The sequence below is a fragment of the Chrysochloris asiatica genome, unplaced genomic scaffold (assembly GCF_000296735.1).
Source record: "Chrysochloris asiatica unplaced genomic scaffold, ChrAsi1.0 scaffold00104, whole genome shotgun sequence".
NCBI lineage: Eukaryota > Metazoa > Chordata > Mammalia > Afrosoricida > Chrysochloridae > Chrysochloris > Chrysochloris asiatica.
In genome coordinates, this window is record NW_006408622.1 from 2,855,612 (window position 1) to 2,881,718 (window position 26,107).

The window sequence follows — 26,107 nt, forward strand, 5'->3', positions numbered from 1 at the left end:
TCAGATGACGCTTTTTTTCCTCTTCTTTCTTCTTCAGATTGAGCTCTGTTTATCCAGTCATTGAAGTCCGGTCAAATGAGTATCATCTGCAAGTATGGATGTTCTTACATCTGTCCGGCCTCTTTTTCTCACCTGGTCGCCCCGCTCTCCACTCTAGACCTCTGTGGCTGTGTCATTGACTCTGAGCCCATGAGTCCCCAGATGTTGCCTCGCTACTGCCCGACCAGGTCTCCACTCGGGTTCACAGTAGTTTGCTGAAAAATGTTGGGCTTAGCTCGCCACTTCATTGATGTTCTTCGGTCACTTCTCCTTCTGGGTGACGTGCGTGGTTGTCAGTCAAACCATAATTTATTTTGTTTTAATAAAATACTTTCTATTTTATACTTATTTTAAGAGGGTGGTCCAGAAAGTTAATGGAAAAATTCCATTTTCCCATAAATTTTTTGAAATCACCTTATATTATTAGCATTATATGTTATGTTATATTATGTTTAGCGATATCGAGTCAGTTCCAATCCATAGCAACCCTGTATAGGGTTTCTGAGGAGCAGCTGGTGAGCTTGAACCACCGACCTTGCAGTTAGTTTAAACTGACATTGCAGTCTAGTGCATTAACCCACAGTGCCACTCCAGAACTCCACCGTTATATGAGTAATTGTATAGTTTCTTACTTCTTTTCTAGTTCTTGTTGTAGAGATTTTCATGGGCTTTCTTTCCTTATTACAGTTGTAAAATGGTAGTAATTGCATCCGAACCTATCCAGCTTCAGGGAGGATAATACTAATTAGCATTGGCCCATTGGGGTAGACATACCTCCCCTCTCCAACCTTTTAATCAATTCTTTCACCGCCTTCATCTATCTCCTTGCCACTCGTCACTTTTCTGTGGGTTTACTAATTTGTTGCAGTTGCTGTTGTTTTTAGTACCGTGGAGTCAGTTCTGACCCATAGTGACCCTGTACAGGGTTTCCGAGGCTGTAAATCTTTACGGGAGCAGAAAGCCTCATCTTTCTCCCATGGAACAGCTGGTAGTTTCAAACTGCCGACCTTGAGGTTAGCAGCCCGATTTGTAACCACTATGCTAGAATTCACAGACCATACTTACAGTTAAGTGGATTAAAGGTGTTACAAAGTACAACCTGGATCAAGATCAAGAAGCATGTGGGCAAAGCACATCCTGCTTTTCTTCAGTATTGGACAGTTCTCTCAGTACCTCTTGGCTGTGCAAGCAAGCAGGCCCTTCTCTCAGCTCTGCAAGTCTCCTCTTGGCCACCTCAGGACAAGTTTATTCTCAGCCCACTCAAGACAACTTTTCTCTTGGCGCTTTTTTTTTTTTTTTTTTTTTTGTTTTTATATCAACTCCATTGTAAAGTGTTTTGAAATACTCTATAATCATTTTTTTTTTTTTTTTTTTAAGGTTTTTATTGTGAATTGAGTGATAGTTTACATGGGAGAGTATCAGCTTTACAGTAATCCTACCATATTTTGTTTCATTGCAATGATTATAATTCCTTCCATGCATCATCATTCAACAGCATTTGCTTCCATTTCCTCTGTTTTTTATTTTATTTTGTTTTTTGGAAGTACACTGAAGCACTTGGGAATATATAACCATTCAAACAACCAAAGGGTATATACCCCGCAAGCCTGCCCCCTGGCCGTCAGTACACAGCCCCTCGCCATCCCTGAGTCTAGAGTCCCCAGCCACTTTGTCTCTCCATGTCATCAACTCTGCCTCCATCTCTGGCATCGCTGTTTCTCTGTGTAGGGTCCCGTACTCCGCTCTTCTCCTTTGATGATTCCAGTGTCCTTGGCTCCTGGACTGCAAGATCAACTACTCCCCTCCTTTTGTTACAAAAACATCTACCTTTACATTTGCAACACTCAAAATCAGTCCTGATAGCAGTTGTTCATTATTGTACTACAAGAGACCTGTCCCTATCTCCTTTTACCAGCCCCATCCAGACAGGTTGGAAACCACTCAGTGGAGATTCTATTTTCCCCCACACCCTCTGAAACAAAGCTCCCTCTTGAAAGCTTGTAAGCCAGTCACTTCGTGCCTTTGTAGCCCCTCCATTTTGGGTAGCCAATGTCTGAGTTTCCTATCCCTGTCAACCTTGTATATACTGAGAGGGTGGGAATGGACCTTGCTGTAAAGATTTGTTCCCTCTTTTGAGCTACTACAGCCATAAGAATAGGTAAAGTTCATCAAATTGTAGCAGATTACTCTTTTTTTCCTCTTCTTTCTTTCTCTAGTTGAGTCTGATAATCCAGCCGTTAAAGCGAGGTCAAGTGGGTACTATCTGCAAGGATGGGTGTCTTGTGCATCTCCCTCACTTCATATCAGCTGGACACTTCACTCTCCACTCTAGTCCTCTGTGACCATGTCCCTGCCCCTGGGCCTAGGAGTCCCCAGGTCTCATCTTTTGGCTCCTTTTTGTTGTTATTAAATGCTGTTGAGTCAATTCTGACTCCTAGCAACCCTGTAAAGGGATCCTGAAGAGCACCTGGTAGGTTTGAACTTCTGACCTTGTGGATTGCAGTCCAGTGCTGCTTTTTCTAAGCTTCCTCAGGACAGTCCTCTTGGCCTTTGGCCTCTCTATTGCTAATGTACCCAGCTCATACCTTAGTATATCATTTTGGTTCAGCTCTCTTAGCTACATTGCTAGTAGCAGGTTTCTGCCATCACCACTGACTACAGGGTTCCTTCTGGGCCTTTTGCTGCCAGCTCTGCCTGAAGGCCCCTTCTGGACCTATTGCCGCTGGCTCTGCTGCAGGGCCCCTCCTAGGCCTCTTTCTGTCTTCATTGTTTAGCCCAAGACACTTGTAACAGTTGTCTTAGGAGGTTTCTTACTCTTTCTGCTTTTTCTCTCCTCTTGCCTCTTGCTTTTTGCATCTTTTTGCACCTTCTTGCTTTTTTCTGTCTGCCAACTTTTGTGTAGTTGGTGCGCATATAAGCACACTCTTGATCAGTTACCAGGCATGGTGTTCCCACTACTCCTAAAACTGACCAATCTCCTCTCAGTAGGAAACAATCACTTCATTTGCATAGTAAGCTATAGGTGGTCACTTTGTTTGTATAAATATGTTGACCAATCTCAGCAAGGTGGGTTAAGTAGATCAATCCACAGGGTAGGCTGCAGGGCAAGGCCAGATAAAAAGTATCAAACCATCAGGTTGTGTTACCACTTATCCAGGAAATGTGAATCAACCTGGACAAAGGTAACAAATCCTCTGGGGTAGAAAGTTAGGTCAAAGGTAGTGCTACAGGGAAATTTCTCAAGCTGTTTTCAAAGAACTAAGGCAAAAAGATCACATAAAGGAACTCATGTCTCATCTCAACAGACCACATTAAATTAGTACTTTTGCTACTTTTGAAATTATTAAAATATTTTTATGACAGTTAATGTCATCAATTATTCTTCTATTTGTTCAATTGCCATTAATTTTGCTTCTGCATATATTTTTTACCTCCACAAAACATAATTGCTATAAAAAATCTATTTTCATTTATATTTCATTCTAAGATAGCAGGTGGGTTTTTTTTCTCTTCATCATTTTAAAGATGTCCTTCCTCCTAGTATCTTGGCATCTTTCATTGATTTTTAGAGTGAGCCATCATCTTACTGTTTCTCCTTTTGGGTTTTGCACTTCATATTTGAGTTTTATGAACTCCTGGTGTGGCGCTGTAGGTTCAGCACTGGTCTGTGAACCACAAGATTGGCAGTTTACACCCATCAGCGGCACCTTTGGAAACTCTTAATACTGGGTTGCTGTGAGTCGGAAGTGACTTGACAGCACTTAACAACAACAACAATTTGGGTTTTAGGAGTTTGACTATGATGTGTCTAGATGTGGTTTTCTTTGAATAAGTAGAGTTTCTTGAATATCTTTTGTAAGGTTTAGAAAATTCTCATCTGCTCTCTTAAATACTGGTTATGTGTCATTGTTTCTCTCTTTTCTACTTTTTGGATTCTGAATCCATATATGTTGGACATTTTTACTTTTTCTCACATCTCTCTTACTCATCTACATTTTCCATCCCTTTTTTCCCCTCCTCCTTTGTCAATGTGGATACTTTCATTTGCCTGTATTCTCAAGTTTAATCTGTATTAAACTCATGTACTGAATTCTTAATTTCATTTGTTGTATTTATTATTTTTAGGATTTATGTTTTATCCTTTTTAAAGTAGATTCTAGGTCTGCTGACATCAACAAATTTTCCCTTTATTTTCATGAATCAAAAAGTCTGTTTCATAAATGCAATATATAAATCACATGAGATTCTATTTTTGTTATTTATTTTCCCTTTTGATTTCTCATCAGTTGCTTCCATTTTATATGCTGCTTTGTAATTGGTTGAATGACATTGTACTGAAGAATTCTAGAGATTCTAGTGTTTTCCTTCCTTCAAAGAGGGTGAGGGGTTAAGTTTTCTTTTAACACTTTAGAGTATTATGGGATCAAGGTAATCTAGTTGAAGGTTGGTTTTTAAATTTATTAAGGCTGATCTGTTTCAATTTTGCCTTGGCTCTTGGGATGTAATCTTTATCCCTAAGGCACAGCTCTAATATCATCTGGAGATCTTTTTCTTAAATTATATGATCCTATATGTAGTGCAACCAGATGTAGTGGAGACCAAGATGGCTAGGCTTCGTCTCTCATACTTTGGACGCATTGTCCAGAGAGAACAGTCGCTGGAGAAAGATGTCATGCTGGGGAAGGTGGAGGGTCAGAGAAAAAGAGGAAGATCCCCAACGAGATGGATCAGCCAGGTGGCATCATTGATGGCGTCAAGTGTGGCGGCGGTAGTGAGGTTGACCCAGGATTGGACATTGTTTTGTTCTGCTGTCCATGGGGTCGCTATGAGTCGGTTCCGACTTGATGGCACCTGACAACAACAACATATGTGTGTTGTTGTTTTTAAGTACCGTGGAGTCGGTTTTGACTCATAGTGACCCTGCACAGGGTTTCCGAGGCTGTAAATCTTCACGGGAGCAGAACGCCTCATCTTTCACCCACAGAACCACTGGTAGTTTCGACCTGCTGACCTTGCAGTTGGCAGCCCGACTCGTAACCACTACGCTACCAGAGCTGTTGTTGTTATGTGCCATCGAGTCGGTTCCGACCCATAGCGACCCTGTATAAGGTTTCCGAGGGTGTAAATCTTTACGGGAGTAGAAAGCCTCATCTTTCTCCCGCGGTGCAGCTGGTAGTTTCGAACTGCTGACCTTAAGGTTCGCAGCCCAATTCGTAACCACTACGCTACCAGAGCGCCTTAGCTCTGTTTATATTCCCTGTTCTGTTCCATCAAAATATTGACTGTGTTTCACCAGTTGTTGTTGTTAAGTGCCTTCAAGTTGGTTCTGATTCATAGCGAACCCTGTGTAGGTTTTCTGAAGAGCACTTGGTGAGCTTAAACCTCTGAGCTTGTGATTTAAACTGACCTTGTAGTCAAGCGCATTAACCTGCTGCGCCACACCAGGACTCCTTCACCAGTAGTATACTTTATTAGTTATTATAGCTTTATAACAGATTTTTATATATGGTAGTATAAGTCCTCTAGATGGCCTTTACTGTTCTTGATCCTTTGCAATTCCATGCATATTTTAGAATCAGCTTCCCAGCACTCACCCAAGAACTGCCTGGGGTTTTGCTTGGAGTACAAATGGAACTGAAAGGTCAATTTAGGGAGAGTTGACATGGTTATAATACTGAGTTTCTCAGTGTCATGAACATGGTATATCTCTCCATTTTATTTAATTCTTCTCTAATTTCTCTCAACATTGTGTCTATTTTTAGTTTATGTCTTGAATGTTTTAGATTTATTTCTATTTGTCATCTTTGATGCTGTTTTGTAATATATTTGCAGTTGATTTGATTTTTTATGCTGAGTTTCTTAAATTGACATTGATTCTAATCCTTTGTGTATAGATATGTGCAGTTTCATTGTAAATAATGACAGTCTTGGTCTTTCAGTAGTGTTGTTGTTAAGTGCCGTTTTGTCGATTCTGACACATGGCGACCCCACATAGGGTTTCCAAGGAGCAGCTGGTGAGTTTGAACCACCGACCTTGCAGTTCAATCTGCTTTTCAGTCTGACGCCTTAATCTGCAGTGCCACACCAGGAGTGTGGTTAATAAGGGCAGTGATAGTTGGCTACCTTGTCTTATTCTGTATACCAGTGGTGCAGCTGTCAATATTTTACCATTACAAATGATGTTTGTTATAGGCTCTTTGTATATTTTCTGTTATGTTTAATTTCCTGTTAATTCCATTTACTGAATTAATTTTAATTTAATTGTAGAATTTCCATTTGTTTATTTTATTTTATATACAATTCAAATCTATAGTAAAAATTGCCATCTTTTCATATATTTTCTTCACTTTTTCTTCTATTTCCTTGAACATATTAATCATTGTTTTAATGTCCCAGTTTGTTAGCTCCAGTATCTTGAATGCTTGTGAGTTTAAATCTGTGTGTTTCCTTTTTTTGTTTTCCTTCCTGATTTTGGTTGTGTGGTGTGTTTCTGGGCGGCCTAGAAATTTTTGACTGAATGTTGGAATTGTGTATTTGAAAATGGTAGATGTTCATAAGATGATCTCTTCCTCTGGAAAAGGCTCACCCTTTTCTGGTAGGCAAATACAATGAAGATTTATCTTAGTTCAGTCAGTTACTGAATTGAATCAAGGCACGTGTGATTCCTTCAGGACTTTCATCTGAGAGCCTGGTTTGTTCACCAGGATTTCTTTTCATGGAGGCTTCTAAGCTCTAATTTTTGTTTCATTAGTATACTGAAAGTGTGGAACAACACTGTTTTACTTTTCAGAAGTTTCGTCTTAGCTTTTTGGCCTTACATCATCGACAGATTTAGAAATTGACAGATATTGTAAGGGGGAAAACAGCCATATGTTTAAGACTTCTCATGTCTCTGATTTTGTCACTACAGGCTTGTCACACTGCCCATCATCCCACCACTTGTTTCTGTCTCTTAGCCGGGGCTCTCTGTTCAGGGCCAGCCATGTTTCTCAGCCTCCTGCCTGTGCTCAGAACTGCCAACTGCTCCCCTGAGGAAGAAAGCGGCTTCACATTATCAGCTAGCTCCTTTTTCCACCGTTTGCCTTCTCTGAGTTTTAGTCCCTCTTGTCTTTATTATTTTGGTAACTCACCGAAACCTTTAAAGAGATGATTTTTGCATTTAAACTGGCTTTTCTAGTTCTCAGAAGGCTGATTGATATTACACAGGCTTTTTATCAACTTGGAGCTGGTATCTGGACAGAGTTTTGAAGTTATGTAACTACTTGCAGTGGTTTTAGTATTTATTAATTTCAGTAGTGTCATGACCATGTACTTTTTTTTTTTTTTTTTAGTATAAAATGGTGTCTCAAAGATTGAGTAATTTGACTTCTTGTTTTTAAAAAAACCATATAGGTTTGCTGTGGGTTGGAACTGACTCGATGGCGCTTACAACAACAGCTCAGTTTATTGCAAAGGACTTTACTAAAAAGATCTATTATTTTTACTAATTTGCAGTACGCTTTTTTTTTTTATAATTTGGCAATGATATTTGTATGTCTCTATAATGAATTGACAGTATGTCCTTTAAGAAATGGTTATATCCATTGGCTTCAGCCCCTGCTCCCTTTTCCTCTTTAAGTTAGCTGTTTTAAATGTAAAAGATCCGTCTAGAAGCTAAAGGCTTGCAAGAGAAGCAAGCCATGTAAATCCAGACAGCTCTGATTAGTACAGTCCTCACACTGTTACATTATACGTTAAGCCATTCAGGAAAAATATGAAATTGAAATACAGTGAGAAGAGTTATAGGAGTTAAGTGAAGCATTTTGAGAGAAATAATCATTTTGTATTTTAGCAAACTTAACTGTTTTAGGTTTTCTTTTCCAGTTCTACTTTTAATGAGGATTTGTATTTAACATGGAAAACTCATAGGTTGATGCCCTCTTGTGGTCTGTTACCAAAATAAATAGCACAAATAGAAATAAATAAGTACTGGTAATCTTTGTTGGTGGTGGTAAGTGCCATCGAGTCAGTTTTGACCCATTGTGACCCTGTATAGAGCTTCTGAGGAGCGGATGGTGAGCTTGAACTGCTGACCTGTGGTTCAAACCAACCTTATATTATAGTACAGTGCATTAGACCTTACATGTTAAATCAGAATATCATTCCCTTATAAGATAAGTTTTGAAAGTGTCTTCTGAGGGAAAAATAGCAAAGAAATTATTCTGTTTTCTGTATTATTTGTTGATCTTAAAATTGATCAAGTAGATAGTTTGTAACATAATATATATGTGTATGTATATGTTAGCTAGACACTGACATGAAAGAAAAATAGACTGGTGGGCATTCTATCATTGTCATTTTGAATCTCTAACATGATTATTTGTTTTAAAGTGCCTTTAAAATATGATATGCAATAGACTAGCTCCCATCCCTTAAACAAATAAACACTAGGAAATGGTGCTTGGAGAATTTGTTATTTATACTTGGTCATTTAACCTGAAAGGGCCAGGAGTTGTCTGAGGCATTGGAAGAATAAGGCTTTTTTGTTAGTGAGTTGATGAAAAAAAATTTTTTTTAATGTTTTATTGTGAACTGAGTGAGTGAAGGCTTACAGGGCAGCTCATCAGTTTTGCATTCAGTAAAATGGTTACAGTGTTTACAATCCCCTACATGCAAAGGAGCTCTGGTAGCATAGTGGTTATGAATCTGGCTGCGAACCGCAAGGTCAGCAGTTTTATATTACCAGGTGTTCTTCAGGAGAAAGATGAGGCTTTCTGCTCCCGTAAAAATTTACAGCCTCGAAAACCCTGTACTGGGTCGCTATGAGTCAGAACCGATTCCATGGCACATAACTACCACCGCCACATGCACCATCAGCTAACAGTATTACCTACCTCTATTACCTTTTTGTTCTTTTTTTTTATGTACACATAACACATTAAAAATATATATTTGTTTCAATGTCCAAAGGGCACATTTTGCCAGCCAGCTTCCTGCCCACAGGCTCACTGCCTTTCTAAGTGCGTGGGTCTGTAGTCCTCTGCTGCTCTCTCTCTCTATGTTATCACCTCTGCCAGCATCTCTGTTCTTGCTTGCTCCTCTCATGCTCTTCCCTCTTGATGGTCCTAGGGTCCACCTGTTCCTGAAATGACAGATTAACTGCTCCCTCCCTTTTAGTTGCAGCTCTTCTACATTGATAGTTGTGACTATCACGATTCACCTGATAACAGTTACTCACAATTAAATCATAGAATCCTGTCACCATTATCACCAGACCCATCTGGGCAAGAGGAAAACTATTCAGTGGGCTTTCCATTTTAGTCTCCGCGTTCTGACACTAAGTACTCTCTTGAAAGCGTGTAACATAGCCATTCCGTGCCTTTATAGCCCCCCAGTTTTGATAGCCAAAGTCTTAAGTTGCACTGTCCTTATCAGCCCAGTGTACTGAGGAGGCACACTTGATCCTTGACATGAAGAATCCTTCCCTTTCAGATAGAATTTTGGGCAGCTTCAGCCATAAGCAAAGGTCTAGTTCAACAGGTTGAAGCAATTTATACTTGCTCCCTGTGACATACTTCTTTATCTTAATCAGGCTGAATTCTGGTTGGCTAGCCATCCAAGCTAAATCAAATAGATACTATCTGCAAGTTGGGAGTTCTCACATGCCTCCTCCATCTTTAGACCAGCTGGCCACTTCACTCTTGACTCTAGCCCTCAGTGGCTAGGTCAGTGTCCTTGGGCTCAGGAGTTGCCACATCTCCCTGAACTTCATACCAGCTAGCCCATCCTCTACTCTGCCTCATCTCAGGGTCATCAGGTGTCTATGAAACATGACCGGTCTCAGCCCATGTCTTCGTTGCTGCGTTTCCCCCACTTCCACTCACAAGTTGACCAGGGTGGTCGCCAGTGAACATACAAGACTGTGTGTTTCCTTTGAGTTTCAGTCTTAGACTGGGGTTTACCCTGATTGTTTGACTTTTCTTGACTTGATGGCTCCAAGAAAAAGGTTTGCTTGATATTATCACAGCCAAACAGTCTGGCGTACCCCCCACTCCCCATCCCATTGGTCTTTCTTTCAAGAAGTATCTTTTGTTCTAGACCCAGATAGGGAGAGGGGCTGTGTGCCGATGACCGGGGGACAGGCTTGCAGGATATACCCTTTGGTTGGTTGATGATGCATGGAGGGGATTGTAACCATGGCAATGAAACGATATACAGTAGGATGAATGTAAAGCGAATGCTCTCCCATGTAAACTATCACATAATTCACAATAAAACTTTTTTTTTTTTTTTAAACAAGACAGGCAGATCAAGATGGAAAGGCTAGAGGAACAAAAGATACTTCTTGAAATATTCTTTGAGCTTTGGGAACAAAAAGACATGTGAAGGGGCAAGATCGGGGTCATAGGGTGGATAGGCTAAGGTCCCCAGCACAGTTTCCATAGGGCAAATCTTGCTACTCCTGAAGAATGAACAGGTGGTAGGTGCATTGTGCTGGGAAAAAAAATTCCTTAGTGAAACTTTCCTGGCCTTTTACTTAACAATGGAAGTTTCCACCTTTAAATAAAAAGCTCCATAATAAATCCTGTGATCATCCTGTGTCCTTTGAGCAAATTTTTGGAATTAAAAAACAAAACCAAAAACCAATTACCATAACTTTCTGAGCTAACCTCTTTACCTTGAGTTTACCTGGCCCGGTTTATCCCTTTGGAAGCCACTGTTCTGACTGGACCTTATTCTCTGTATCAAATTGGTATACCCAAGACTTATCCGTGGTTGTGTTCATTAACTTCAATCTTGCTTAAAAGACTGATGAAAAGTCACCTTTTTGAATTAGCTGTTCTTGCTCACTGCTTTGGGCACCCATTGAGCCAAAAGGCTCCTGAGGCCAAGATGTTCTCTTAAAATGGAAAATTCCACCTTTTGTAGATATTGCATGGTTGGTAATTCTGTTGTCTTCTTCTGTCTGTTTCTGGACTTTAGTCAAGTTTTCTTTATTTGTCAGGGTTTGACAGTCTTCCTTCTTTTGGCTCATCTTTGAGGTCTTCCTGACCTCAAAATGTTAGCTCCATCTAAAAACTGTTGTGTTGTGTGTGTGTGTATCAGGGGGTAGGGAGGGTGAAGCACCATTCTTAGAAACTTGGCAAGCTTCAATGATTTGGGAAGATTTCCACTTGAGTTTTGTGAAAAATTGACATTAGCCCTGATCTCAAAAGGTTTTTCTCTACGGCATAAGAAGTATCCTTTGTTTTGGAAAGTATTTTAACAAGATGAAGGCAAGTGTATTACTGAGAGAACTTGTCTACAGTCTCACACTGATCACAGAGATACGTATATTTATGTTTCGTTTGGAATAAATCTGTGCATGTATAAACTGGAACCCCAATAACAATACTTTTTGACTTATCCTGTACTTATTCAGTATGTCTGCTGAGCAAATAATCAACCAAATAGATGGAGTATATGAAGGAGGAGGAAGACTAGTTGCCTTTGATATGCAGATGATACGGTCTTACTGAAAATGAAGAGTACTTGAAGCACTTAACGGATGAAGATGAAACACTGCACTCTTCAGTAAGGATAACATCCTAACTCAAAGAAAGCAAAAATCTTCACTAGACCAATAAGCAAAATTATGATAAACAGAGAAAAGATTCAAGTTGTTTAGAACTTCATTTTACTTGGATCAAAGATGTATATCGTTGAACAAATCAACTGCAAAAGACCTCTTAAAAGTGTTAAAAAGCAAAGATGTCACTTTGAAGATTATGTTGCACTTGACTCAAGCCATGTTATTTTCTTACTTTTTTAACTCACCCCTTTTAGTTACACATCTTTTACAATTACAGTTGATCATCACAATTAATCCTGCTGACAATTACTCATAATTGAATCATAAAATCCTATTAGCATCATCCCCCATATCCTTTCATCAGATCCATCTGGAGAAGAGGAAGACTATTCATTGGGGATTCTACCTTACTCCCTCATTCTGAAACTAAGCACACTCATGCAAGCTGCCATGGTATTTTCAGTCTCCTCATATGCATACGAAAGATGGGTGGTGAATAAGAAAGACTGAAGAAGAATTGATGCCTTTGAATTGTGGTGTTGGTGAAAAGCATTAAATATGCCCTGGACTATCAGAAGAAGAATGAACAAAATCTGTATTGGAAGAAGTAATGCCAGAATGCTCCTTAGAAGTAAAAATGGGGAGAATTTTGTCTCATGTACTTTGGACACGTTATCAGGAGAGACCAGCCCTAGGGAAGGATATCATACTTGTAAAATAGAGGTTCAGTGAAAAAGAGGAACTTAATCACACTGGCCTTCAACATGGGAATGGTTGTGAGGATGACACTGGGTTGGGCAGTGGTTTGTTCTGCAGGACATAGAGTTCCTGTGAGTGAGAACTGATTCAGTGGCTCTTAACAGTAACAACAATAATAACATTCGTTTTTCTTTTGTTCTTTGTACAATTGTTATTATATTAGGTATCCATTGTTAGAAGCTAGGCCTGACAAAGTTGCCACCTGCTTTTTCTTTTAATAATTTTATCGTTAAAATTTGCACATTTAGGTTCTTAATCTAGTTTTAATTTGGTTTTATGTATGATATGACGCATGGATTCTCTTTGATTTTTCTGCCTGTGGAGATCTAATTTTCCCAGTAACATTTATTGAAGAGACTCTTCTTTCCCTGTAGAATAGGTTTAGCACTCTTGCAAAAATCAGTTGATCATAGATGTGGAGTTTATGTCTAGATTCTGACTTCTGCTCCAGTGGATTATGTATCTGTTGTTAAAGCAGTTCCAGGGTTTTTGTTTTTTTTTTGGATTACCATAGCTGTGTAAAATCAGGAGGTGGGAGTTTTCTCACTTTGTTCTTCTCCTTCATAATTGCTGTAGCCATCTGGGGCCTCTTTGTATTCCATAGAAAGTTGAGAATTGGTGTTCTACAATATTGTCTTCCAGTCCATGAACATGGAACATCTTTCCATTATTTTAAGTCTTCTTTATAATCTTTCAGCAGTGCTTTATACTTTTCATTGTGTAAATCCTTCACGTCCCTGGTTAGATTTATTCCTAGGTGTGAATTGGTGAATTTAAACCTATAACGTTTATGGATATTAATAGCACAGTCTCCTTTGTGTGTGAACCTGTGTTGAGGAGAAAGAAACGATCAAGTAGCAGCAGTGTTTTTTTTAACAGATGTCAACAGCTGCTTTTCCTGTTACTCAGTAAGTTGTGTGGTGGTTGGAAGCAGCCCAGGACATTTGCATTAGATAGACCGTTGCTGAAAACTCCTTTCTTTTATCTCTTATCAGTTCTTGTATCATATTGGACAAGTAACTTGACCTCTGAACACAGGTTTCCTCTCCATGAAATGGGGTTAAACCCTACCTCATGAGCTCTTTGCAGCTTGATTTTAATGAAAAGAATTGCTTAGCCAATACCACTATTTTTGTCATTACTCTAGGGTAGGACAGGTTTGAGCTGTAAATAAAATGTACCATGTGATTCTGTGACTAATGGGGCTCTTTGCCAAGACTTTTAAAGATTGAATTTAAAATTTAAAAAGTTGTGTATTAGCTTGTGGTCCTTTTTCTTTACTGTTGACTTAGTGTTGTGTGGTGCTGTGGGATAAACCACTGGACCACAAGGTCAGTTTGAACCACAAGGTCAGGGGTTCAAACTCACCAGCTGCTCCTTGGAAACCCTATATGCAGTCTCCTTAACAACAATAACTATAAGTAAATATTTTATTAATTCCTGGCTAGAAGTACAGTCATGTTACATTAAAAGTATTTACTACATCAGTTGTTTTAATAGTAAAACCTACTAATGAACAATCTTTGGAAAAATATAAGATACATATCTTTCCTGTAGAAAGCATTAATAAGTTATGTACATATCTGCATGTTTTGTCAGCCTTACTTTAAAAATAAAAATTAGTATTGTTAGCAAATAGTGCTCTTACCTTTAAAAAAAGCTTTTGTGAAAGACAGGAATGAAATGTTTTTTGTTTTTGTTTTTATGCTTTGCTTTTCAGGAGTTGCTTTTAGAACTAGGCCTACAACCTTATTTATTTATTTAGTATTTAAAAGAATTAACCGCAATCTCTTTTCAGAAGTGATTTTATTATTTTTGAATTTTTTTAACTTCATAGAAAAATAATATAAATATTTTTTAATTCAGGTAAAAATTCAACTTTCAGTGTTACTTTTCTTTTAAAAATTTTCCTTGGTGGTTTACTGTTCCTTTTGAATAATTCTTTCTGTAGACGAGAAGAAAAAATAAATAGATATCTCAGAATATAAATACAACTGCTTGAGTCCAAATCTGATTTGAAAGTAGGTGGGCCCTACATCCTTAAACAGAAATGACAGTAGCTGTACCATCATGTATTTTCATACATGCCTCTTTCCTCTTTTTACTTTATTTGGTTTCCAAAGCATCACTAAAAACACTAGTTGTAGGGAATAAAGACTTTAAATGTCAGGCAATATTTCAGTAGTGAAAATTTCTTCTGTAAATGATGAAATAGATTTTTGTTGTTAATGTTCTATCCTTGAGTAGCTGTTCCTAGGGACACTATTTTAGGAAAGAAAATTAAATTGAAAATGAGTGTTTGTGAGGATAGTGGAAGAAAGATGGCTACAGCAAAGTGGAGTCTGTTGGAGGGATGGCAAGAAGACATGCCATCTACCAGTGACTTGTTTTTTAAACATGAAAAGCATATGTGCCAAATTTACATATTTACTAATTAAAAAGGTTTCCTGGAAACATTAAGTAGACTATCATCTATAACCTTTAACACCATCACTGATGGATATAGCCTAGAAAATTTCATCGAAGGTCCTTTAAATAATGTAAATGATTATGAATATGTAACTAGTTAATATGCAGCTATGAAAGGATTATCATGTAGAGGTTAATGAACAGTCTGCTCTTATGGTTTGCAGGGCGTTTCTTTTTGTGCTTTTGGCTCCCTTCATGCTTGGAAACACATGCTTTGGGACTAAAAAGCATCCTGACCATTTGGGGGTCTCATTTCTTAATGGGGTTGTTAAATAGGAACTTTGTAAAAAGGATTTCATGAAGAGTTTTCTTTTTATTAAATTATTGCATTTAATTTTGTTTGTCTATTTTATAATCACTGCCAAATCAGAAACAGTGAAATGGATTGATGTGGTTTCAGCCTGGCTCTTCCAGATGTAAAGTCAGTACTCTATTATATATTATCACTGTTATTAAGTGTTGCTATGTGATTGATACTTACTGAGAGATCTTCATTCTAAACTGGACTTTTTATGCTGAGTTAATGTGTAGTATGGCTGGATATCTGATTACAGCATGTATTTTGGTACAGGATTGCTGCCTTAGTATTTAAAATGTCCGAAGGGAGCGCATTTATTTCAGGAATTAAATGTTATAATAGAGGAATTTAGTGACAGGCCTGAAAAAATAAGTATTTTTGTGTGACTTTGGGTCACAAATGTTGAGCATACATGGGAGACAATATTGATATTTGTCTCTAGAGCAGTTTATTTCAAACCAGAAAATACTGCTGTCTTTTTAATGGCCTTGTGGTAAATTTTGGCTTTTATCCCTTAGTTTCTCTATCTCTAAAATGGTGCTACAGTGTTTGAGGTTTTTGTCTAAAAATTTTTATTAGTAGATAGTCCTACAATAGATCATCAGCAATTTTTGAAAAGTGTTAAAAACATTTTTTTTAATTTAAAAATATTATTTTATATTGCCGTTCAAGAGCTTTTTTCCCTGATTGGTTAGTGCTCTGAATTGTTTTCTGAGCTTTTTGAAACTCTACTGAAATATTATTAAGGAAAACAAGTAACTTTTATGCTTAATTTCATCCTTTTAATATAATAAACGTAGTTTAAACTGGCTATGGAATGCTTAAAATTTTATCACAATTCACAGGGGAACAAATGGGCTGTTCAGAGCATTTCTTTATCCCAAGTATTTCTTCTTGATAATGTAGTAGAAAAATATTACTGAACTCATTTTTAATGTGTCAGAATAAAAATTACAGGTGAAAACATTTGGAGATAGACTGACAAAATAAAATATTTTCAGTACTGTCATTTCCTTTTTTTTTTTTTTTAACTGATGAAACGTGGATGTTACATTGGCTTATTATTTATAACGTTTGCCATTTGTGTATTCTACAAAATATGTAACGTTGAAAACAGGTCTGAAGATTGTACAAAATACTAGTTATCTTATATCATATGTCACCTAATAGTTATGAAGCGGGTTTTGTACCAAAGTATGAATCAGAAAGCTGTAATTTGTTCTGCAGTTATCAGCCTGCATTAGTGTTATGATAAAGTGTGCTGCTTAAAAACTAACATTCACATCTCTGCATTTGACAAATAAAAATGTATACTGAGATGCTATTAAATCTGTAAAGCCACTGTTCTAGTTTTCTGATACACTGATTTTGTAGCTCTGGTTTTTCATGAGTAGTTATCTGTTTTCATGACAGGTGGTCACTAACTGCCAAGAGAAAATCCAGCATTGGTGAGTAAAAGATGGTTTTATTACATTTCTAAAATGCTTATGGGGTGGGATCATCTACTTGTGTTTCAGTAAAGTTTGTATGGTCTTTTGGTAATCCTTCCTTAGGTTCTTGTGATCTCCATTTTGAATGTTTTTGATGCTCATTTATATTGTCTTTACCCTTTTCTGAATTATATGCTTAGTTTCCTGAAGTTCAAGGCCACCATTTATTTTATTTTGTTTGCTTCCCCCTGCCTTTTTTCTTTCTCTGTTTAAAAATATGAGTAAGATTAATATTGTGAATTAGATACTGAATATTTTTGAGACTGACTCATCATAGAGAGCTCAGTTTGGGTAATATGTCTTATATGGTGGTAGAAAAATAATTAAAATCAGTTGTTTTAAAATCATGATTGGAAATGTGGCGCAGATGCATTTCCCCAAAGTTTGAAGATCTAATTTGAAGGGCTTACGTTTCAGAACTTGCTTTATGGACCACACTTTGAAGCGAGGGAGAGCATTACTATTTCAATGTGCTAATCTATAGTTAATAGGACAGTGCTTTGTAAATTATACACTTTCCTATGTTTCTCAGGAAAATGCTCAATTTAATGGTGATTAAAATCTTTTATTATGAGTTGTCATGAAGTATAGCTGTTGATCTTACAGATACCAAATTCTAATATACCCATGCTGTGTTTACGGAGCTTTGGCTGTGAGAACTACAGGAGCTGTCTTGATTATTGTGTGCAAGGTTATTTCAGAATCATGGTAACTGCCCCTTTCGTGGTGAGATTAAACCTTTGGTTATACACCATCAAGCATATAATATTTTACATTTATTTTAAGAGGCTTTTTCTTCATGCCTGAGAGATCTCCAAGGAAATAATTTATAGTTAGTGTATATCAAATGTTTTTTGGTTTAAATGCACATAGGCTGCAAGCAGTGGATAAGAGTGAGAATCGGTGTAATCTGTACATATCATCATATTCAATTCTGACTATTGGCTTGCAGCAAATAATCTAAAACTAATAATATCCACTTTATAAATAAAACTTCAGGGACTTCATTAGTTTTCAGTAAGTGCAGTGTTACAGTGGCCCCCTTTGGTGGGGTAAGCCGCCACCATTCCCAGGCTGGCCATTTGCGTTACAGTACACATTCAGTCCAGGTTAACTTGAAATGCAAGTCCTGGGCTAAAGGAACCATTTTGTCTTCTGCCAAATTTGACCCAAACAGTCCATTTTATAAATAATTCTTAAGGAGAACTTTATAAATGAATGTGGACTTCTACTGCTTTCTGTAAGGGGTTCAAAAATTTAGGAAGTATTAGTTTACTCAGAAAGCGTACTAATTTACACAAACGTGTGAATAATTTAAACTTTCTGTAAAATTGTTTCCCTGCTAAACTGAGAGTTCTTTAAGGATAAAGGGACATGCTTTCATCCTTTAACCATAGGTTTCCCACTCAAAAATACTTGAGCAAATAGAGACCAAATGCATAGTTATGTCACACAGAACATTCTTAGTTCTTAAATACTGTAGCTGTGAGTGATGACAGAAATGTGGCATTTACTTCAGAACAGGTTCATATGACCGTCAACCTCACTTTCCAATGTTCCAAAGCCCCAAACAGTGTACAGTCTTAACATGCTTATATACACAGATCTATATATACATTAAAAATTAATTTTTTGGGGTAAAAAATTTACTTGTCCTTTGATTAATTTCTGATGTGACTCAGGAAACAGATTTCTGTGTTTTTCAGTATCATGATGCTGCTAGAATCTTAAATGGCCAGTCAAGCCTCCAATTTACTATCTTTAAAAATGGAAACAGTATACCTCCATCCTCTAGAAATCAGGAAATTTCTATTTGGAAACTTTTCAGAACTCAGGATATTTTTATATTCCCTGAATTCCACAAAGGATGCTTGAGTGACTGCCATATGCCAGTATTGTGCTGGCTGTTTGGGGTAGAAAGGTCCTGCCGTGGAGGAATTCATAGTCAGGCCCAGAAAATCAATCCACAGTCATTTTGTGCATTGGCAGAGATAGGAGGCAAGGACAGCGCGATTTCAGAGGCTGGAGCCATTCTTGAGGGTCTCAGAAACTCATAGTGAACCTGTATCCGTTTCCGAGACTTTTAAATCGTATGCTAGCCATAGTCATGCTTGTTTGTGTAGTTTTAAAGGATTGTTTTGTTTAATCCAAAGTATTTTTGTGTGCGTCTGGAACAGAAATGAAAGCATTTGAAAAAAAATCAGAGTAAAAATGATCTGGGGCAATGTGATCTGCACTAAAAATATGTGTCTTCCAGAAAATGAGTTAAAACCCTGACAGTTTGGTGAATTAAAACATTTGAAGTATTTTTAGTTAAAAGGAGATTTAAAAATTTAGCTTAATAGTTGAAATTTGTGTAAAACTGTTTTTAGAGCTAATGGATGCAGTAATATCCATTTTAGTGAGGAATCTTTTTTTTAAACCTTTATTTTATTTTCTTAAAACCCTTTTACTTAATGTTGAAAATAAGATATGTTAAAAATCCACACACTATTTTCTCATTTCTTCCCACGTTTTGTGATTACACTGCTTGATGCATATTTGTAAATTCTTCCCTAAATTTAGTGCATGGCATTTGGAATCACAAACCTGTATTTCAGTCATATCATTTTGTCACTTTGTAACTGTGGGCACTGGATTGTGAACCACAAGGTCTGCAGTTCCGGCTCACCAGCTGTTCCATGTAAGAAAGATGAGGGTTTCTGCTCCCTCAAAGATTTCAAAGCCTTGGAAACCAATATAGGGTCACTGTGAGTCAGAACCAACTCGAAGACGTTTAACAACAATTACAATTTAGGGCAAATTACTAAGATACTCTATTTTCCCCCTGCAAAGATAAGATAATACTTAATTTATAGGGTTTTGTTATGGATAAGTGTTGTAAAGTTGGTTCCAACTCATAGAGACCCTGCATAGGGTTTCCAAGGAGCAGCTGATGGATTTGAACCACTGACCTTGAAGTTAGCAGTCCTTTGCTTATCCGACAGCCCCACATCAGATTGTGGTGAAGATCAAATGAGATGCTGTCTGTAGGACACCTAGCCTGACCTTCAGTAAGTATTGATAAGAGCTCTTAGGTTTTTAAAAAATTTTAAATGTCAGCTAATGAATTAAAAATAAACAGTTCTAAGCTTTGTAAATATTATATATTCATACCAATTATCTTCTTTTACTATGATGGAAAGATGGTTTTCTGAATAAGGTTGTTAAAGCTTTATATTAATGATTTTAAATAACTGTGATGAAGAATCTAAAACAAAGGCAATAAAAATAGTATAATGTACCCACACTCAGTTTTAATCATTACAGATTCAGCTACACTGCTTGATCTAAACATCCTCTCCAATCCCCCACACCACCCTCATTATTTTTAAATGAATCTAAAACACAGTAACCTGGAAATAGTTCAGTATATCTCCTTAAGATGTGAAAGACCACAGTAACTTTAAAACTTAAAATATTTAAATTAGACAATACATTTGCATAGTAAAAATTTAAGAGGCGTAAAAGGTGTAAAGAGTGTATAGTTCTCTTGTCATTTGTCCCCCCCAAGTCTCAGTTCTTTTCTCTGGAGACAGTCGTTTTTACCATGTTCTTGTAAATTCTTTCAGTCATTGCATAACTGTGTGTTGATATGTATGAGTGTGTGTATTCACATGTTTATATATTTTCTGTTTCTATTCTTTGAGAAAAATGAAGTCAGACTACACACACACACACACACACACAGTTTCTTTGCCTTTTCTTTTACTTCTATAACCTGGAGATTGTTCTCAATCACTAATTAACTCTTATTCTTTACTTTTATTCCCATAAACTCGCTTGTTTGTCAGATACCTACTGTTTTTTAGGGTAACCAAATAAAATTTGATGCTTGTTTTTCTAACACATGATGGCCACATTACTGAGAATATGACTTTTGTAATTCAAAATATATCTTTGCTAAGATGATAAATTTGTTAGTAGAACTATTGGGCTACTAACCACAAGGTCAACAGTTCAAATCTACCAGCCGCTCTGCGGGAGAAAGAGGAGGCTATCTGCTCCTGTAAAGATTTATATGCTCAGAAACCCTATTCAGGGTCTCTATCAGTCGGAACCAGCTCCACAGCACACCACCACCACCACCATAGGTGATTTCTATTAAATGTGTCCCACGTGAAAAGGAGTCATTTAACTTAGGGCTGACTTGTGAAAGTTAAATGAGATGTTGCATAGGATGTCTGGCATATACACAGGACCTGCATTTTACCTGTGATTTCTAATGATAGCAATGCACAGAAGTTACTAAAAATTTAGTATCTTTGCTTCCTTTACATCATGTTCTAAGAATCTTTAAGTAGAAAAGGTCTATGAAAATGTATGAAGTAGACTTCATGAAAGTACAGAACCCCAAACCATCACCCATTTTGTAAAGGTAAATCAAAAAGTATTGCTACTAGGGTTCTAGTTCATACATGCACGATTCTAAACCAACCATGTTGAAACATATCTCTGTGATCAGTGAATGGCTGCAGACAAGTTTTCTCTGGAATATATTTGCCTTAGTTTTGTTAGGGTGCTTTCAAAACAGATCCAGTCAAAAGAAGGGGATCTGTTTGGCCAGTCCTTCAAGGCATAGAAGTGAGTTCAGAAGCTATTTTGGGATCCCAGAGAGTTCATTGTGATACATTTTTTAAAAGGGCACAAGGATGTTCACAGAGTCTAATTATGAAGACGTTTTAAAGAAAATGGAAAACTGCTAGAAAAGGTGCACCAAACAATTTTTTTTCCATCACAATAATGTACTTGCTCATTCTTGGAAGGTAAGAAGGGCGGGCTGTCCTGTTAGAGTTTCGTTGGGAAACCTTATGCCATCTACCCTACAGCCCTGATCTTGCCCCTTCTGACTTCCTGTTCTCAAAATACAAAGGACCTATAAAAGGAAAATGAATTGAGTCCCTCGAGGACGCCCAATACTGCCATTTTGATAAGGGTATAAATTTAATGGCAGAATTCTTTGGGGGAAGTAGTGTTGTTAATAAGTGCCATTGAGTCGTTGCCAACTCATAGCAAGCCTGCAAAAGGGTTTTCGAGGAGCAGATTGTAACTTTGAACCACCAATCCTGCAGTTCAAACCGAACTGTGGTTCAGTACATTATCCTGCAGCACCATACCTGGAAGCCCTATACAGGGTCACTGTGAGTTGGAACCGACTCTGTGGCACTTAACAACCATTATGTAGAAGGAATTCTGGTATGATGATGTACCATAAACACAGGACTGCTAGCTGCAAGGCCAGCAGTTCATAACTACCAGCCACTTATCTGAAACCCAATACAGGATTGTTATGAGTCGAAACTGACTTGACGGCACTTAACAACAACAGAATGATTTTATGTTGTTGTTGTTGTTAGGTAATTTGATAGCAGTACTCTTTTCTTGTTCTTGTATAGGGTTTCTGGTGAGTTTGAACCGCCACCTTGTGGGGTTCAAACTGACCTTACAGTCTAGTGCTTATCATACAGCGCCATGCTTTTAAAGTTATCCTTGTATTTTGCTTAGTTTTTCTTTTTTAATTTAAAGAAAAATAATCTAAAATTTGAGCTTAATTCTGCTTGAGCTTGTGTGTTTTGAGATGTTGTTATTGTTGTGTGCCGTGGAATGGAGTCAGTTCTGACTCATAGCGACCCTGTACAGGGTTTCCGAGGCTGTAAATCTTTACGGGAGCAGAAAGCCTCATCTTTCTCCAGTGCAACAGCTGGTAGTTTCGAACTGCTGACTGTGAGGTTAGCAGCCCGATTTGTAACCACTATGCTACCAGAGCCCCTTTGAGAGAAGATACCAAAACATTAAATCCCTGACATTTGCTAATTTTCAAAGGAAACTGGACAGGAAAAGTCTTGTTTTGAACAACAGAGCAACGGGTTTCTAGATTAGTTCATATCTAAAATATATAGAGGGACGTAACCAAGAAAAAGAGTACCAGATTGGTTAAAATTAGGGTGGAAATTGGTTGATTTCCCTTGTTTTGGAGATTCTTCTTTCCTAGCAGTCAGGAATGGTCCATGTGTATGTATGGATGTATATTGAAGTCTCTGAGGGGCGCCCTGCCCCACAGACACACTGAACTGTCTCAGCATGACAGTGCAATCTTTTCCCAGCTTGCCTTCATATGCCTTTTTCCTCTCTCAAAATTTATTATGTATAATCTGTCCAATATTTTCTAGCACATTAAATAAGTTTTTTTTTGTTGTCAGGGCGATGACTTCATTCCTCCGAGCTAGAAACTTTGGAAACCCTGCATTTCCGAGTCTTCAGTCAGTTTTCTATATGCCCTTCTGCTCAGGTTTGATCGTACGTTTTTTTCTGATGATCAGAAAGCAATTTCCAAACTTTATGGAAATTTTACTGCTTTTATTGTTGGAACTATTTACAAAAGTCCCCTTAGCAGCAAGTGCCAGAGGGAGGAGTGATGTATGCAAATCCCCACCTCTGTTTTGCTTCAAGTCAATGCCTCTTGTGTATTGAATGATAGTTTAAATGGCCAGAACCTCGGTTTTGCACTCAACCAATCGTATTTTGTTTAATTGTAGTGTTTACAATTCCCTCCGTGCGCACTGTTGGTTAACAGTAGTCTATTCCCCCCCCCCCCCACTTTTTTTTTGTATACACAAAATCACACAGGAATATATGATCGTTTTAACAACCAAAGGGCACATTTTGCAAGCCAGCTCCTGCTCGTCAGCACAGTGCCTTGTTTTCAGGATGTGTTTTAGTTCATGGGTTGTGGAGTAAGTTTTGGAATTTTTGTGTTGGTGATATTTTAAAGTAAATTAAAATGAAAAAAAGTAAAGATTCAAGCTTAATGTTTTAAAAATGATTCTTTTTCAAAATAAAAATTGAATTACGTTTCAAGATTTTTATTCAAAATGTATACGTGCCTACTTATAGAAAGGTTGAAATAAGAAAATAAGAGAAATTTGCCCATAATTTCAAAGAGAAACTAATTCTCTCCATCTTTAAAAAAACAACAACAACAAACAACCCCACAACGTGCCGTACGTATTCTCTTCAGTGTGTTAATTCTGGATGTGTATTTATGTCACTAAGGTACTATAAAGGCTTTTTGGTTTTAATTTTTAAGCAGTTAATAACATTTAAATTGTAATTCAAATTTGTTACTTCTAGGAGTCCGCTACCTTTTTTTTAATCATGTTTTTTGAAGCGACCTAACTAGTTTAGTACCTAATGAATTTCTGGAAATAAAAGGCAAACCTGTATGTTATAGGACATTTTTTTCCCTCAGAGTTTAAACTGTTGTAAAACTCCCTAATTCCATCTCACCATTTAGAGCAGTCTTGGATCACATATTTGCAGTGTGCATGTCCAACACGATTTCATGTGGTCACCTTAAGTCCAGTAGATTTCTGCTGAGCCTAAGGAGTTGTTTGTTGCTGTTTGTATACCACACTGCACTTTGAGAGTTTTTTCATTTTCCATTCATTTTGAATAAAATGGAGCAGCAGACAGTAAAACATCCAAGCAGAGGAGAGACTGTGTGAGGACGGACGGACGGACACAGAGCTGTTGTAGCTGCTATGCAGTGCTGCCTGAGAGGCGGTGGAAGGCTGGGAATTTGTTATTCTTGTTTTGCTAGACAAAAGCCCCAATTCTGACATGGTTGGTGGTGATTGTGTGCCACCAGGTGCATTCCAACTCACAGTGACCCTGCATAGGGTTTCAAGGCTGTAAATCTTTGTGGGAGCAGAAAGCCTCTTCTTTCTCCTGTGGAGAGAGATTGGTAGATTTGAACTACTGACCTTGTAGTTAGCAGCCCAGATCATAATCCACTACGCTATTGTTATTTTACTTAGGAACGTGCAAGTTGCAATAAAAGTGGCCGTGCCACAATTTACTTTTTTGCTAGTTCATAGTGAACTCATGACCAAATTGGTGAGGGTTTTCATATTTATTTGTTTTTATATCAAGTGAGTTAAAGATAATTTTATTTTGAGAGTTTTACACATTTGGTGGATTAAAAACCAGGCCTGCTCTTTTTAATGATTATAAAATGTCCTAACAAATTTTAACCTGAAGGAGGCTTATGAACAGGTTGCTATTGAAATGATATACAAAACAGGGGCCTTTCTCTTAGGAAAGCATCTAGAGTTTTTATCAGTTTCTCAAAGGGATCAGTGACCTAAAAGGGTTATGAATCGTATTGTAATTAAGAAAAAACAAAACAACACCAAAAAATCATAGTGATAAGGTGTAGAAAATATAAATTTAAATGGCAAAACCTGCAAATTCTGGTAGATTTAAGTAGGAACTGACACAAATAGTCAAAGCTTAAGTCATTTATAAACTCATTATGACTTTTCTAAAAGATCCCTCCCTTTCAATTTATAACAGAAATACTTACCAATTATAGGAAAAAATGGAAAATAAAAAGAAGAGAAGTCACCTGTAAAGTTAACTGATTTAGGGACTTGGAATTTTTTTGTTTTTTAAAATTTTTATGCTTGTGTTGCTTGTTCTGTAATTTTAAACTGTAAAATTTTGAATTCTAAAAGCAAAGATTATTAACTATTAATAATAGATACTTAACTCACAAGTCACAGTCATGTTTGGTAGAGAAACAATAAAGAAATTGCACTGTTTGGCTGTGCTGTTTAATAGCCATTGTACTTCAGTTGACTACTTGCAGAAATGTTAACTGAAGAAATCTACTAGAGTGTTAGTTACACCTGTCTCTTTAGAAAATGGTTTCATTGACCTCTGAAATATTATCAGTTTTACTTAAAATTATTAGAAAGTTCTAAAGTTAGTATAATGGATGAAGATATTTCTAAGAAAGTCATGTGCCGTATAGATTCCAAATTCTTTGGGTATTATCATTTAAAATCTGAAAAAAAAAAGATAAAAGAACGTTTTAACCAAGTTATTAACACTGTAACACCGAGAACTCCTTTTCTTTTTTCCCCTACTTATGACACTTTTTTCTTTAAGATGCTAGATATTTAAAGAGAATGATAGGAGACTTTTTAAAAAAACTGGTTTAATGTCAACATTACTGTAACTTTCTACTTTAATGTGGAATTTAAATCAGTGATTTAAGATTTAAGATTTTTAGCTGTATTTCCTTTTCTGTTTTTTAAAGTTGTAGATCAGTCTTTATAATCACATGCTGAAAAATAAAGGATCTAGAACTTCATTTTTTCTTCACCGGGATTTTAATTTCTGTCAGTTGCATTTAGATTTAAGAAGAAGATAGAAAATGTGCGGTCCCTCTCATACTATTTTACTATTTTCTTATGACTTATCTTCAGACACATGTAAGAATTCTATAAACTCTGATCACATCTCTGTCCATCAATCCATCAATTCATATATATTGTTGTTAAGTGTCCTTGGTTCCAACTTGTAGCAACCCTATGGAGAGACTGGTGAGTTTGAACCTTGAGGTTCAAGCCAACCTTGCAGTCCAATGCATTATCTGCAGCACCACTTATATATATA

The 26,107-nt window shown here is 37.2% G+C and overlaps 1 protein-coding gene across 1 annotated transcript in view; it reads left to right on the forward strand.

Annotated features, from left to right (window-relative positions):
* Nucleotides 1-26,107, forward strand: part of LOC102835458 (unconventional prefoldin RPB5 interactor-like) — an 83,989-nt gene that overhangs the window by 13,545 nt on the left and 44,337 nt on the right. The window contains exon 2 of the mRNA XM_006867301.1: nt 16,530-16,564. Coding sequence (XP_006867363.1) covers nt 16,530-16,564 — 35 coding nt within the window. The remainder of the gene's footprint in view (nt 1-16,529; nt 16,565-26,107) is intronic.